This window comes from Ambystoma mexicanum, chromosome 6q (genome assembly GCF_040938575.1).
Source record: "Ambystoma mexicanum isolate Mex_15411 chromosome 6q, UKY_AmexF1_1, whole genome shotgun sequence".
In the NCBI taxonomy this organism is placed as follows: Eukaryota; Metazoa; Chordata; class Amphibia; order Caudata; family Ambystomatidae; genus Ambystoma; species Ambystoma mexicanum.
In genome coordinates this window covers 449546962-449564470 of record NC_090937.1, presented here as the reverse complement: position 1 = coordinate 449564470, position 17509 = coordinate 449546962, and the positions used below count along the sequence as shown (strand labels likewise).

Genomic DNA, 17509 nt, shown 5'->3' with positions numbered 1-17509 from the left:
AGAATGTCCATAAAAAAACAAATAGTCACCGTCCTGTGCCCAAACATATCTCTGGCCCTCACATTCTACAACCTAGGATTCTAATAAACAAACGTTCTACCACCAAGAGAATGACTCCCTCCTACTGGTGTGTGTCAAAGGATCTCCTTTATGTTGCTCGCCAGAAGTTCCCAAGTCAGGGGGAATGACTCCCTTCCCCTGACATTGATATCTCAACACACTCCAAAGTTCCAAAGGCCAGGGTGAATGACTCCCTTCCCCTGGCGTTGATATCTTAACTCACAAAAGTCACTTACCAAGGGTTTCCACTAACTCCACATCTTGACAAACCTTCCTCCCAGGGTCTTTACACTTTCTTGTTTGGGGTCCTCGACCCTTCTGATCCTTTCCTTGTTGGGGTCCCAGACCCTTCTAATGCCTTCAGTGGGTTTTACGTCCCCACTGAAATGGAGAGGATTTCTTCTCAAGCTTTGCTTTCTACCATTGGGGTCCTCAACCCTTTTTTGATGGTCAGTTTCCTGGGGGCTTCGACTGGCACAAGGAAGGTTTCCTCATATGTAAAATCTGCACACTATCACGTTGGGGTCCTCCAACCTTTTCTGATGGTCTGTGACCTTGGGGCTACCATTGACACAAGGAAGATTTACTCGTATGCAATGATCACTTGCTGTGGCGTTGGGATCCTCAACCCTTCTCTGGTGGTCAGTAGTATTGGGGATGCCACCAACATGAGGAAGATTTCCTTGAATGCAAAAGTCACACTATCTCACATTTGGGTCTTTGCCCCTTCTCTGGTGGTCTGCGGTTTTGGCATTATCACTGACACAAGGAAGATTTCCTCTGATGCAAAGATCACTCATGCTCTTCTCAAAGTTAGGGGACTTATGACTGCCCCTGTTTCCCCAGGCTCTGTTAGTTGGGTGCCAAGACCCTCCAGTGCCCCTACCAGGCTGCCCACTCTCTCCGTACCTTATTGGATCCCGCCCGCTAGGCTCCGGTCTCTCCTGTGGTCTGCACTCACCTTGTTCTGGTCTTCTGTGGCTTCCGACAGTTTCTCCTTTGCTGTGGCAGCTCCACAGCTTTTGGCTCCTTGCAGTGTTGGCACCTGTTATAGATGGTGCTGTCCACCTCCTCCTATAGAGGGTGCCACTGCCTCACAAGCTTCTCTCAGGGTCTTCCATGATCAGACCCATTCCAGAGAAGTCACCTCCTCTGAGGGCGTCCCGGTCTTGAGCCTTTCGAATCTCCCGCACCAAACTGCTTCCTCGAATGCTGTTGCTCCGGAGCCGGCTTGACACTGTGTCCAGTCCCTTTTTCATTTTTAAAGTCTGTATCGGTTTGTTTCTTCCTGGAAAGCTAGGACATTCCTATGGGTTCGCGGGAGCATTCTTCATGCATCCATGCATCCTCTTCGTGCCAGTTATTGCCTCCAAGGTATTCTTTATGCATGTTGTATTCTTCTTCATCTCAGTAGAGATACTGTCTCTAGACCCACAATAATACATACAAGTACTGAGCATAGAGATATTATGGGAAGGAGGCATTGGTCTTAGTACTATTGGTTTAGGGTTGTGTGTTTGATTCTACCCAGTTGTTCGTTCTTCTCCTCAGGTTGGGAGTCCCTCCCTATGAGATCCTCCTACATTATACCACCCCAGGGGGACTATCGTGTGGTGGTCTCACCTCCCTGGCCTCATGGGAAAAGGCTTGCCCTTGGGGAGAAGGGAGGACACCTAGTGAATCATCACAACATCTCCAAACTCTTGATATTTGCTTGGATGCCCATCAAGTGCTCCCAGACCTGGATTGGTTGAGCCTTCTTGAGCTATTAGGCAATGCTTTTGAGGTCTTCATCATTAAAGCACTTTTGGAGACATGCCGGAGACAAGAATTGTAGGTTCATGTCCCTCCAAGAGATCTGCGGGTCATGTCCAGTAAGCCATGAAATTCCCAGGATTATGTTGAACCTAGGGACATCAATGAGATCAGCTGTTACCGGTGTGCTGTGCCGTTCAGTGCACTGCAAATTGATTTACTTGGTCTGGTGACTGACTTGTACTGAGGTCAAGCTAGGCCAGATCCAAGGCACAAATGTCTTCCAATCGTTCTTTAGGGACTAACATATCCCCTATATGGTGTACATAAGTTATATCCATATAGTTACCGTAGCTCCACAATTGATGAAGGCTACTCCACATGAGGTTTTAGGTTAGCTGTTGTCAAAACCACTTGTAGCATTGGGTGACAATAGTGCCTGGTTGTGGTCAACGAAGGCACTGAAGTGCCCTGCAATGACGTGTTGTCCTTCTTAACCATTTGGATGGATAGTTTTTCTTCTGTGCTGCATTTTGGGAATCATCTGTCACACCCACGGTCTTCTTGGGCCCCTTATGTTGCGATTGGCCCTCACATATAAAATGTCCTAGTCCACCACAATAAAGACAGAACTGTAGGGCTTGTCTTTTTTATCTCTCTTTACGGGTCAACAAGTCTTTGAAAGCCACAATATGCATGGGTTCTGGGCCTCCTTCAGGAAGTCGAGTTCCAGAGATTCAAGGTCGAAACACCATGTGTCTCATATCTACTCAATGATATCTCTTTATTTCATTCAACCAATGATCCAATTAGACAACCAACTCAATGTATTCTGAGCAATCCCATGGGGTTGATTAACCACTTGGGCAAGGACATCCTTCAGTTCAATTCTCCAACCCCTATAAAAGTGAAGTCCTCCTCTCATCCAGCCAGTTGGTCTTTACGATAAGCTTATATACTGTCATATACTTTAGTAAGTCTCGACTGCCCTATTTCAATCCTGGAGTACATTATCCCAAGCTTGGGCATGCTGTATATACTTTAGTAAGTCTCAACTGCCCTATTTCAATCAAGGAGTAAATTATCCCAAGCTTGAGCATGGAACTGGCAAGCAAAGAGCTTTCCCATATCCTCCTTGAACCCTCGATAATCCTGCAATATCAAGACTTGTCTCTTCACCAAGGGGATTGACCAATTTGCTGCTTTGACTCCTAAATAAGAGAGCATTAAGGCCACCTTTGTTGAATTAGTAGGGAAGGCTTGAGGGAGACATATGAAGTGTAATTTACATTGATTCTCCAACTAGGGGTTCCCATCAAAATGTTTTGGTAAGGCTAATGGCACTGGGACTGGGGTGATCACTTGCATGGGCAAAAGATTTGGGGCACTAGTGATTGAATTTGGGGCAACAACATGCTGGGTTGCAGTAATGGGCCCATTCTCATCTACGTAGTGGTGACTCTAGCTGCCATGGTGTCTGTGGCATCTCCGCCTCTCGCTATATCCAGATTCAGCGCGTTGTCTTAGCCGTGCTCGCCCTAAGCTGAGTGCAAGGATCCTGAAATAAAGTGGATATGTCTTCCCCTGACTCTGTGGTGCCCCAGGAAGCCTAACTTTGTGGACCAGACGTTCTGTAACATCCTATCAGGCCATCTGATGTCCGGGAATGCAATGGGGTTTGAGTCTGGTGTCCTGATGGGTGCCTCTGCTCGTCCAACCTCACTAAACTACCCATCACATGACATGATTACAGCTCAATGGGTGTTAAGCAGCGGTTTGCGGGCTTTGGTCCTTTTTGGAATGATGGCGTGGTGGTAAAGACCCCCCAGCACTGTATCTTGCCTCTCGTATTGTGCTGAAGATGAAATATAAAAACCCTAGCTACTCCCTTCAGAATCAGCCAGTCCTCCACCTGCCTCCCAGACACATGAAATATACATGTTAAGTGTGCTGAGAGGGCCAGGAGAGCTGCTCCACCCCAAAAATAATAGTGTTACCCAGCAACAGCTCTGTAAATCCTCTCTGTGCAATAAGAGTTGTAGGCGCTCCTTCATCTGTTAACTGCACCCCGCATTCCTGTTGTACTATAGTGTCTCTGATGTCTTGGTTTATAGTGCTGTTGACTAAGCAAGGTTCTCTGCCTGTCTTACAATGTCTGAACATCACTAATCTGTCGTTCTCCTTCTCCTAAAGGGTGGAGTACTCTAAGCAGTGAAGTGTAAATTCAGGAAAGCTCCCCTTCAATATTATGTGATAGTATCCATGTTAAGCATAACACTAATCTTGTTTTCTCTTTTGTTTCAGTGTGCTCGTATTCATGAAGCTGTGATGCACATACACCAGAAGGCTGCAGCCTTGGTGTCAGGTGAATCTAGTTCTCCCTCTTATTCTTTCATTTCTACTTCTCGGTCTTGTCCTTCCTTCTTCTCCTCTGGTCTGGCCTCTTCTTTCGTCTTATTCTTTCTTTCTCTTCTGTAGAGAGCAGGACAAACGATGGTGAAAGCTGCCCTCCAGGCAGGCTCAATGGAACACCTGGCACATGTGGCCAGAGGGTCTGGCTTTAAATAGCCTCCTGACCGTAATTCTGTGAGATTTCAAACTCTCATGGGATTTCACTCAAAATCTCGTGGATGGGGAAAAAGGCTTCATCTGGCTGCTCTGATGCTGTGAGATTTGTGAGAACACCTTGTTCTCACCTATTGCACCCATTGCGGGTCCTAAACGCCTTGTGTCTCTCCCAATCACTGGCCCAGAGCATATTGGAGTGGTCTCCATAAGGGCACCTATGACAGTATACCCCCACAAAAAGATTTATTTCTGCCATGCTCGGGTGTTGTCTCAGTGCTGAGCATGAAAAGTGTGAACTAACCTCAGTGCTCAGATACTGATCTGGGGATACCCAGACCTGCAAGTGTGCATGGTTATTCTAGGTTTTGATAATGTACCTTGCTCAGTAAGACAAACATAACGATCTGCAAATATGTTCTATGTACAGCGCTTAGGTGTAAGCTCTATATAAATAACAAATCATCATTTAATGACTATACATATATTGCAAGTGGTAATTAGAAATCAACATTTCAATTTTAGAAAATGGCAGTTTACAATGTCACTAATAATATACTTTCTTCTTTTTTAAAAACAATACCTTATTTTGCCGCGGATACACACCCGTTTGTCTCTCAAAATGTCCTTCCTTCCCGAAAAGTGTTTCACTCACATTAAAACCAGCAATATATTTCTTCTGAGAGTAACAAGCCAAACTTTCATTTTGCATTCTCGCCACCGATTGGTTGGTATGCAGAAATACCAATAAATACCATATAGAGAACTGACAAATGCAGTTGTAGACTTGTCCCCATGTCCTTATTTTCTCTTGCTGCTCTGCTATCAGTGGTTCTCGCGAACATACACCGGAAAATGTGACTTTCATCCACAGAGATACAGAGACAGAGTGAGCTGGAGAGAGAGAGAAACTGAGAGAAATAGAGAGAAAGTGAGTGGAGAGAGAGAAGAAGCAAGGGTTAGTGTGTGAAAACAGAAAAATAATATGAGGCCGGGAAGCCCAAAGGAAACACACCAAACACCGGTTACAAAGGAACATACAAAGTACTTTGTTTTAAGCTCAAGCAGTGACAAAGTCAATGACAGACCAGATAGCCATCGGCCCTCAGTATAACTCAACGCACTTCAACGGGGTTCGATGTATTCAGTGAGAGACCGTACATTGGGACAATCAGGCTTTTATACATTTCTCCAGCCTTTTGTCCAACCCCTTCGCGGGTTAACCATTCCATGAATGTATTACTGGTCTAGGGTCTCTGCATGTCAACTTTTAATATATTCATCAGTATGTGCATAGATCAGTTCCGTTGATACAGGTAATCCATTTACACACAGGTCAACAGAAGGACAAGGTCTCAGTTCTCGACCCTAACAAGTGGCCTGTAGGCAAGTTATACATTAGCTGTACAGAGGTCATGACGACCAGATTCTGTTCGGAATGGCATCGTCCACCATTTTGATGTAGAGGGTGACCTTTACACAGCAAGAGACCCTAAAATGGCGGCTTGATTCAAGATGGCGGCTTACATCAATTTCTAAGGTCAAGACCTTGCTGTAGAGAGTTATTCGCGTATAGTTTTAAGCAACTTGGCGCAGGCCAATATACATACAATCGTTACAATTGGAGGCATAATTTAATATCCAGTTTGACAAACCCTCCTTTTGGCATATGCGAAGTGCTAAGACTACTTCTGATCTCTTTGCAAGTAACTCCATACGTCATCGTCCATACACCCTGAATCGCTGTCAGAGATATCTATGGCCATCAGGTCGTTCACTAAAATCTCTTTTAACACATACTCCTTGGAAGTTTTTATCCGGGGCATATACTTTATGCCCTATCATACCTATCGCCTGAGCACAACATCCCCCTAGCATTGAACATATACTAGGCAGACATTGGATACAGCAACAAAGGAATAACAGAATTCCCAAAATGATCAGCAAAACTGAAAGCACCTTCCAATTCCAAGATCGCAAGAAATCCTAAAACCAAGCACTAAGATTCCAGTTCCCCTCGGGAACATGCACTTCTGAGCTAAGGACGTGCAGATTCTGAATTGCTTTGAAAATGGTTGGGGAGGAATCTGGTACAAAAACACAGCAAGCGGACCCCACTAATTTACATACTCCACCACGTTCAGCAAGAATGACATCTAATGCCATCCGGTTCTGGAGTGCTACTAATCTTATTGCTTTCTGCTCTAATGTCATGTTATAGAGTATATCTGTGGTCCGGTTGATGGTTCTCTCCAGTACTCTCACTAGTCTCCTGATATCTTCGGAATTTGCTATCTGCCCCCAAAATGGCACAACTGATTTTGCTATATCTCCCAGGATTTGTGCGGGAGTATCACCATTCTCGTCCCGCCGTGGACGAGCCTTTGAAACTTCCAAAGTGCTTGCTATGAACACCCCAGGTAACAGGATCCCTAAATACCAGGGTCCCTGCCAATCCCTGGGCAACCATGGAAATGCTACATTACCGCAAATGAAATAGACAGGTTTGCCTACATACAAAGGTCTGTTTTCCCCAGTCAAATTTGCAACGTTGGCACAACTTTTAAAATCTCCCATTGACCGGGTGCCATTCCTCTGTATGCAGAAAGAAACTGAATCAGGGCTATGGTTAACAGAGTAAGAAGGAGGCACGGCATCCTAATTGCCTATAGGAGCCATTTTAAAGGAAATTAAAGATTGGAAAGGACGAGATAGTCTATCGGAAGGCCTAATGGAAGCAACGTTGAGCTTATTCCTATTTGCGAAAAGCGAGCATCCCAGGGGAGTCAGAACACGTTTTTCAAAACTATTCAAATTAGTTCCATCAAAATTCCCAGAGATGCTATCATTCCATTGGCCAAAGAACAGTGCTCTAAGAGAGGCATAACAAGCAGTCGTCAAAGGTAAGGGATGAATATACCAACCTAGCCCCTTATCCGCATGTTGCGGTAAATGCGAGCAGACCGAGCAATTGGTTTTGTTAAAAATGGCATGTGTCGAATTCATAATCAACATCAAAGTATTGTTGCGATACTTTTGTCTATGCTGAGAGTCCCTAGGTGACAGAGTATGCAAATGTACACAAGGAGAAAAAACAGTAGGTGCAATTTCAGTTGGCAAAAGAGGCTCTAGAGGATAAATCTCCTCGAGGTACCAAAATCCTAAAGCAGTGACTATAAAAACACCAATTATTATCATCAAAACACAGCAATACGTTTTCGGGGCCCAGGCACATTGTTCATTGTCAAAGTTGGTTACCCCCTTATTTACAAGTCCAATACGAGCAGTAGCGGTGGCGGGCATCGTAGTCTTCGGATGGAAACGCCAATGTTCGTTGCTGGCGACCCCCCGGTCGCGCGGCTTCTTCGTCCTTCCACTACCCTTAGCCAACAGAATCCCTTTTTCTCAAATTTTGGGCAAAAACAAGCCCTCAATTTTCCTTTCCTTTTCCAAATGCAGAGTCAAAACCCGTGCCATAGGTCTATTTTCTCCGCCAAAGATTATATCTGGTGGTTCCCGGTACTGTTTGATCCGGAAATAAAGTAACGTCACTTCCCGAGGGAAGCAACGTATCAGGAGCAACGGAAGTTGCAGAATTCGGAGCGATGGTTTCCGGAAATGACTTTTCCAAAGAGTGTGGAGACAAAATGGAAGGTTCCCCAAGCCCCACGGGCTCAGAGAGATTCTCCGACTCATTCACAGTGCTATTTGCTGCTTCAGGATCATCGATTGCAGCGTTAGTGAGGGGTTCTGCTTCTTCTGTAACGTGCAGCGTTGGGTAAGGAAGTTTCTTGACATGCGTCGCGTGGATCCAATTCTTCTTTCCAGCCACCCGCACTGCCGTTTGGGTGACCAACAAAACCTGGAATGGTCCCTGCCAGCGAGGCGCGAGGCAAGAGGACCGCTCGTATGCTCTCACCAGGACCCAGCTTCCAGGCCGGATGTTGTGACCTGGGCCCTCGTAGCGTACAGGTAAAGCTGATCATACCTGATGATAAATGAAATACAGATTTTTAGTCAACTGGTTACAGTAGTCTGAAAGCAATACATTTTCAACACTTCTCAGTGCTTTAGGTTTCGGAAGACCCCAAATATTGGCAGGCCTCCCCATCACCACCTCAAATGGAGAGAGCCCAGTCTTAGTTTGAGGGGTAGTGCGCATGGCTAGTAACACGATTGGTAAGGCGTCCGGCCATTTTAGTTTGGTGCCGGCACACGCCTTAGCGAGCTTGTTCTTTAGGATACCGTTATGTCTCTCTACCAACCCGGCACTTTGAGGATGTCTAGCCGAATGAAATTCCTTATCAATATGTAGTGCCGTACATATCTGCAAAATTACAGCAGCAACAAAATGTGGACCATTGTCTGACCAAATGACTCTTGGCAACCCAAACCGCGGGAAGTACTCTTTTATCATAATTTTCACAGTGGTCATGGCTGTAGCATCTTTGACAGGGAAAGCCTCAACCCATTTACTAAAGGCACAAATGACCACAAGGACATATTTTAAGCTATTGCACCACTCCATCTCAATAAAATCAAAATGAATCACTTCAAACAGGACAGAAGGAGGCCCAAAGTAGAGTTATTGTCCCCTTCCCCACATTGTGCTGTAGGCAAATCATGCAATTATGGACATAATGCTGAGCAATTTTCGAAATCTTATCATTTACCCAGACATTCTCTAACATTTTCGTGATCTGTTGAGCACACACATGTGTGGGACCGTGTGACATAGTAACCATCATGACTATGTAGGCATTAGGAAGCAACCATTTCCCTTCAACTGTGTCCACCCAACACCCATCATCATCTAATTTCCCCAAGCCTTCAGCCCATTTCTTAGATTTTCCATTGTGGCATCAGCTTGGATATCCCGCACAGACCCAATATCCTCGTCCATTACATAGACATCCCTAGTTTCTCTTAGAGCATACATTTCTGTGCGATGATCTGTGGCAGTTTGCCTGGCTATCTGATCAGCAAAAGCATTTCCTTTTCCTACATCATCTGTGATCTTGCGGTGCGCTGCGCATTTCATGATTGCTAACTGACTAGGGAGCGCGAGCGCCGAGAGCAGTTGTACTATCAGGGGGCCATGCTGAATCTTGGTCCCATGTGAAGTTAGAAACCCTCTCTCTGACCAAAGTCTCCCAAAGTTGTGAGCCACTCCAAAAACTTACTGACTGTCAGTATATATATTCACCGTTAGCCCTTCGGAAAGCTCACAAGCTCGGGTTAATGCTATAATCTCTGCGGCCTGCACGGAGTTATGCATAATTCTCTTGGTCTCTACAACAGTACTTAATGTAGTGACTGCATAAGCAGCTGTGGATGTACCATCTGGAAGTTTGAAGCAAGAGCCATCACAAAATAGCTCCCCTTGCCCATTATCCAAAGGAGTGTCCTTAAGATCACTTCTGCCCTTTGTTTCTTGTCCAGTAGTATACAGGCAGTCATGTGACTCATCATCACCGCAAACAGTATTTTGCGGGAAAGGTAGGAGTTCAGCCGGATTAAGAACACAACACCTCCTAATTTGGATGTGGGGAGCAAACAAGATCAATTCATATCTCGTCAATCGGGCGGAAGTGAGGTGTTGCATTTGGGTTTTGTTCAATAGAACATCTACAGAGTGAGGCACCATCAGGGTTAGATCAAGGCCTAGGACCATTCCCTCACTCTGCTTTACAGACGCGGCAGCAGCAGCGACAGCTCGCAAACATCTTGGCAAAGCGCATGCAACAGGATCAAGGGCGGAAGAGTAGTAACCGCACGGCCTATTCTTCCCTCCATGTTCCTGCGTTAATACATTCAAAGCACATCCATCACATTCATGCACAAACAACACAAAGGCCTTGTTGTAATTTGGTGTACCCAAAACCGGTGCAGAGCATAATGCAGTCTTGAGAAGCTCAAATGATTGTTGATGTTCCGATTTCCATGGCAATGGCGAAGAAATGCCCTTCTTTGTCAAGGCCAACATCGGTTTTATCACTAGTGAAAAGTTTGGGATCCATAACCTACAGTAAGAAGCCATACCTATTAAGGCTCTGACTTCCTTCTGTGTATTTGGGACAGACATGCCAGAAATGTGTTTTATTCTTTCAGGTGTCAATCTTCTTCCCTCCATTGACAGGAGATAGCCTAAATAGCTTTGTGACCATGCTTAGCTAAATGGATGAGCAGCAATACAGTGCCCTCTTTACAAGAGCTCTCAGAATCTGCTGCTATAAGCAAGTCGTCAACTTACTGAAGCAACGTACAAGTAGCGGATAATTCAAGAGTATCAAGCTGTTGTTTCAAAGCCCTACTATAAATGCTAGGACTCTCCGTGTAACCTTGAGGTGCACGAGTAAATGTGAACGAGCGTCCCCCTAAGGTGAACGCGAACAAATATCTACTGTCCTTGTGTATAGGAATACTGAAGAAAGCATTCTTCAGGTCCACAACACTTAAGTAAGTAGCCGTAGCTGGAATCATAGTTAATATCGTCATCACATCGGGCACAATTGGAAATTGCGGAGCGACAACTCTATTGATGGCACGCAAATCAATTATAAAACGAAACGGAATGGCATTATCGCCTTTTTTGTACACAGGTAAAATCGGACTATTGCACAAACTTCCTGCAATCTCCTCAATCACCCCACGATGCACAAAATCGGAAACAATGCTCTTCAAAGCTCGCTCACCTTCAACCAAGATCTTATACTGCGGGATGCGTGGCAGCTTAATACCATGTTTCAAGACTATTCTAACAGGCTCAATCTGTAGAACACCGACATCATTGTCGTCAGCCGCCCACAAACACTCGGGCAAAGGTCTAGTCAAAAATTGTGAAACAGAAAATTGCTGTGGTGAAATCGTCAAACGCACTCCATCAGAAGAACAATTAATTACCGCATTTAATTCCTTCAACAGATTCAACCCCAACAAATTCTCTCCACAATTCGAAGTCAAAAGAAATGGACAATGGTCCGTAAAGGGACCCAAAGAAATAGGTACCGGCGAAGAAACTGGACAAATGACTGGTGTGCCAGAAAACCCTACGGAGACATTGGTTTGCCCTGACAGTGGAATGTTTGGAACCCAAGAATGATCAATGGAGCACTTCTGTGCTCCAGTGTCTATCAAGAACTGATGTTTCCTATTTCCCACTACCATTTCAACGTAGGGACCTTTCTGACTAACGGGAATAGGTGTAGGTTCCAAACCCTGCTTCGGGCAATCCTAACGAAACAGATTATCGTCAAAAGGAAGCTCCTCTTAGAGGTAAGCAGCAGAAGGGTGATCGAACATGTTTCTAGTATCCACACTCGAAGGCTGATTGTCCTGTGAAAAAGGTTGCTGAGGAAAACTGACCTCTACCAGGGCACCCCACCCCGGGGCGACCTCTGGGTCGTCTACCCATACTACCAAATGTGTTATTCGACCTCTGTCGAAGGACGGGGCATTGTGCACGCCAATGACCCTCCTGGCGACAATAGGCACACTGGTTAATGTTCACAGGACCCAAGGGCACGTTCCCTTGTGGAACATACTGACCTCTAATCTGCGAACTACCCCCCCTGGGGCCTCTAACAATTTGTTGTAACAATACTTTAGTCTTTAAGTCTCCTTTTCTCTTCTCGACTCTATCTTTTTCATTATTGCATTATTGACACGGTTCTCGTAGTACTGAGCCATGTGCAGTACTTCTTATTGGGATTTCGCCTGCCAAGCGCTCTCGGAAGACATAATCTGTGACTGGATGTCAGGCAGCAATCCACAGACAAACTTGTCCACAAATAACCTTTTCTCAGACTCTGTGCCTAAGTCCTGTCCACTGAAGTCCAAGAATACTTGTTCAAACCGATTAAAGAACTCGGTGGCACCCTCAGAATTTCCTTGGACACAGGCCGTAAACTTGTCCCAAATAATTCTTTTTTCAGGAATTATAGTTTTTAATTTTTCAATGATTCTGTCAGGCAAAGTGAGTATCACCTGAGGCGGTCTCTCACCAGCTGGCCTTTCCCCGTCAAGCCTAGTTATATTAGCCCACGTATCTCCCAACCCAGGTGCATCATCTATTGTTCTAACCTGCTTCCACAAATCTACGGGCAGGAGTACAGGGAATAACAAGTCAATATCGCCTAGGGTGAACACTAAGGACTGCAAGACGGACTCTATCTCTTTATAGAATCCTGTCGGATTTTTCCTAATGTCGGGAATAGATTGCCTAATAGTGTTCACTTCCTGTCGTGAAAACGGGACGTGAACAAACTGCGATACATAATGTGCGGGAATGTCCACAGCAGGTGTACCTGCTGCAACATTAGCAGGAATCTCAACTTTTGGGACAAATGTCAGAGGTACCTCTCTCATAGGCAACTGAGATATAGGTAACTCCAAACGCTTACTAAGCAACAGAGCTAAGTCGAGCGCTAAAGCAGTCGAAGAAGTGTCAAGTGAAAAAGCTCTCTTATAAATACCCAGTAACTCTGTGGGACAACTAACCTTCTTCCTCACTCATTCATCCTGCAGGTACTCTACCATTACCTGAATCACCTTCCTCTGCATTTCTAGCGTATATTGACTGTATTTGACATATACTTCAACTGGAGTTATCGATAAATCCGAAATCCATCTAATCGCATCTTTTGTACAAATTCGCGCTTCTTCAGGTGCCGATTTACGACACAGAAGAAATCGTGTCTGTACATTCATACTCTCCTCTTCGTCATCCTCATTCCGTAACTTTTCCAAATCTCTCCTATACTCAAATAACCTCTCGACATGCTCATGTACTTTCTCCACAGTGTCTCTTGAAAATGCTAAAGTATTCAGATCCCTCAGCCCTTGTGGGAGATCCACATTATTTAATTTACCCCACATTACGCATAAATGAATCCCTAAACCTTCAATGAAAAAACATTTCTCAGGAAAATTATCCATATTAGACAGTGTGGCAAAAACATTAGCTCGATCATCTCTCTCCATACAATGCTTCGCCCATGCAAACAAATCCGCTTCTTATCTGTAGGGACAGTATTACGAGTAACAACCTTCGACCCCGCACCCCGATCAACTATAGTCGGTACGGAACCACTCGGAGTGGAGGTGCAGGCAGATTCAAAGGAGGTGTTATTACGGGTGCAATGGGAAGAGGTGGTAGAGCAGGCGGAGGAACAACAGCCGGAAGAATAGGAACAACAGGTTGAGCAGGGAGAGCAGGAATAACAGCAGGAAGAGGCAAAGCAACAGGAAGAGGATCATATGGAGGTGGTGCAGAGACACCAGGCTTTCGTTCGTTTAACAATTTGTCGAGAAACTCGTCATAAACATGAAGGTCTTTAGAAGGATAGATTTTCTGAATACCGAGTGAGAAAGCCCTATCCATATTCCTAACCGACTCAAACTGTTTGTCCTGATCATATAACAACGCCTTTTCAGCGTTCGTTTTATGACGGCGCGCATGTTTTTCCCTACTCTTAAGCTGCTGCAACGCTTCTTTTTTCCAATTCTGCAGAACATCTAATGCTGCGAGTCTGGCCTTTTTCTTTAACAAGACTGACTCTAAGTATTCAATACGAGGGATCTCAAAACTACCGTTGATTGGCCACTGAAGTTCGGAGGCATGTCTGGTTTGTCTGTGCCAAATATCATTAAAAACTACACTTCCAATGCCATGCTTACAATACATAGTAAACGCCGGCGACCCCTCCTGTGGTGCCGGGCGGCTAAATTCCAAAGATTGTCGATCGCTGCGGAATAATGCCCTAAAGCAGCTAGACAATTTCCCAGGCATTTCTCAAATACTTGGTGTTACCTAGTCAATAATTGTGTCTGCAGATACAATGCGCCAAATTCGGATTGTCAGGGTTAAATTAAGAGTCGGGTCACGACTCACCTGACCAAACCTAAGGAGGACCGTACGGTTTATCAAAGAATTTACCTAACAAATTTTACCTTGTGTTTGGTGATTTCGGCAAATCTGCCCGCCTCAAAAGTGGACCCTCGTCAAGATGCCGTCTCAGACCACACGGCTATCGTCCAAGGATCGGATTGTGCAGCGCTGTAGAGGTTTCGCGTCTCGTTCAGTCGGGCCCGTAGTATCACATCGTCCGATCCCGGTCCGATAGCATGCGTCAACCTTCAATGGTCCGGCATCAATCTTGAGGGTCCCTATTCGGGCACCAACTGTGAAAACAGAAAAATAATATGAGGCCGGGAAGCCCAAAGGAAACACACCAAACACCGGTTACAAAGGAACATACAAAGGTACTTTATTTTAAGCTCAAGCAGTGACAAAGTCAATGACAGATCGAATAGCTATCGGCCCTCAGTACAACACAACAAACTTCAACGGGGTTCGATGTATTCAGTGAGAGACTGTACATTGGGACAATCAGGGTTTTATACATTTCTCCAGCCTTTTGTCCAACCCCTTCGCGGGTTAACCATTCCATGAATGTATTACTGGTCTAGGGTCTCTGCCAGGTCAACTTTTAATATATTCATCAGTATGTGCATAGATCAGTTCCGTTGATACAGGTAATCCATTTACACGCAGGTCAACAGAAGGACAAGGTCTCAGTTCACGACCCTAACAAGTGGCCTGTAGGCAAGTTATACATTAGCTGTACGGATGTCATGACGACCAGATTCTGTTCGGAATGGCATCGTCCACCATTTTGATGTACAGGGTGACTTTTTACACAGCAAGAGAACCTAAAATGGCGGCTTGATTCAAGATGGCAGCTTACATCAATTTCTAAGGTCAAGACCTTGCCGTAGAGAGTTATTCGCATATAGTTTTAAGCAACTTGGCGTAGGCCAATATACATACAATCGTTACAATAGGAGGCATAATTTAATATCCAGTTTGACAAGTGGCTGTTATTTGTCAATTAGCTGTACTCATTGTATCATATGGTGGTCTTTCTAATAGCAAAAAATAACAAAAACATCAATGTGTCAAGTATCAAAGATAACAATAATGATAGAAAAAAATAAAAGGAATGAATCAGAAAAGTGAAAAACACTTTCCTGTACCAAGCAGCATGGAAACTGAGACCAATGGAGGGTGACCAGGGAATACTCATCATACTGCCCAGTTGCACACAATCAACCGGTTTGGGGTTTTACCCAGCCCCCTGAGTCACCCCCTTGTTAGTGCCTGGAACGAAGCAGGGGATTGTGTCACATAATATATACCATTGAAAAGAAAGGTAATAACACACCAAGCTACCAAGCTACCAAAACATCCCTTGAGCATGCTTCTGCAGCATCCTGGGATGCAGACTCTTTTATGAGTGACACAGAAGGGAAACCACCAAGCAAAAACAGCTTCTATTTAGATAAGGCACACAGATTCTGCCTTCGAAGCAGATGCAAAAAACATAAAATGGTTCCATGTGTGAAAATCGCAGCAATAATTGCAGTTTACACAAAAAATCATGGCAAAAAGGCTGTGGTTTTTGCCGCCACAATCCATGTAACTCTGTGAGAGGGCTTTTGTTAGAATTGCTCCTAGATTAGGAAGTCAACAAGGCACTGGATTCCAGTGGAGACGATTGATTCAATTCAATCTGCGACCACACATCATCATCTGGTTTCCATAATCTGTATATGTGTCTCACTGCGAACACTAGATGGTAGTTTGTGAAGTTTGGGACATTCATGCCCCCAAACAGGTCAGTAGCTGCAGTTCCTAAAGCGCTAGTCTTGGTGGCTTGCCATTTCATAGAAATATCTGCATCATAGCATTGATTTTTCTGAAAAGACCTTTTGTGGTTGAAGAGGGAGCATGGGACGTATGTAATCAATCTAAGGTGCAATAAACATCTGAATACTATAGACTTTCCCCAAAAAGGGAGAGTTTTTAAAATGACCACATCTCCATATCAGACTTCATTTTCTGTAGAAACCCCTCAAAATGTGTCCTTATCATATTGTTCACCCCATGGGATATCCAAATTCCTAATTACCTAATTTTAGAAGTGCAGTATATGAATTTCCATATATCAAATAAGTGTTTCATTTGTGATGGTGAGACCAGCATTATATCTGACTTGTTCCAGTTCACTTTATTACCAGAAATGTTCAAAAAGCTTTCAGTCGTATTCATCAGAACCATAATGCTTATATCAGGGTATTGCAGTATCACCAAGAGGTCTTCAGTTTATAGCCATATTTTCCCAGATTTACCCACATATTCATGGCCTTGGATATCTCAATTTCTTCTTGACCTAATAGCCAGGGTTTCCATTGCCACAGTGAACAGTGAGTTGGCAGGGGGCAGCCTTACCTGGCTCCTCTTTGGAGGCTGAACTTTCCAGAGATGAGACCATTCATTATGATGCTTTAAGAGGGGTCTGCAAAGAGAAGGCACACCCATCTTAAAAACTTTGGCGCAAACCCCATACACCTCAGAGTATTCCCATTCAGTTCTGTCAAGCGAGTTCTGGCCATCAAGAGATACTGCGATGATGGCGTCTGTAGAGCGCCTTCCATGTTCTAAGATCAGCAGTAATCTCATATTGTCTGTGACATACCTCCCTTGCACAAAACCGGTTTGGTTTACATGGATCAGTTGAGGATCACCTTTCCCATTCGTACCACTGGGGCTTTGGCCAGGACTTTAAAGCGAGTAATAATCAGGCTTATCAGTCTGTAGTTCACACAGTTGTGGGTGATTTAACCTTTTTCAGCAGTTCTGTAATTATTAAGGCATGTCAAAGTGTTTTGGTAAAATGCCTGACTGAAAGGATTCTGCAAGCATGTCCAGCAGAATTTTTATACATGAGGTGGGTTGGAGGTGGTGCAATTCTGTTTGCAGTCCATCTGTGCCAGGTGTTCTATTCGTATTAAGGTTGAGAATGGATGAACGGAATTTCTTTCACACAGATAATCTTTTCTAATCGATTTTCATCACACTCCATTAGATTTGTTAAGTCGGTCTGAGATAAAATGGCTTCCATATCAGGAATTCCGAATTTGACCTCTGAGCAGTATCGTTTTTTTTTAGAATGGTATGAATCCATTGTTGATCTCTTCTGGGCTCTTATCTAAATCATCCATCTCGTTTCTAATCACCTTGATGGTCCTTTCCCTCTCCTGAACCTTGAGCCTACGTGCCAGGAAG

General features: G+C 44.5%; 1 protein-coding gene across 2 annotated transcripts in view; it reads left to right on the top strand.

Annotated features, from left to right (window-relative positions):
- The window catches only part of LOC138516100 (syncytin-2-like), an 82639-nt gene that overhangs the window by 11869 nt on the left and 53261 nt on the right, over positions 1-17509 (top strand). For both annotated transcript variants that reach the window (XR_011282227.1, XM_069630926.1), the window contains exon 2: positions 4120-4180. Coding sequence is in view for 1 of the 2 variants with exons in the window: in XM_069630926.1 (XP_069487027.1) it covers positions 4120-4180 (61 nt within the window). In the remaining variant the exon portion in view is untranslated. The remainder of the gene's footprint in view (positions 1-4119; positions 4181-17509) is intronic.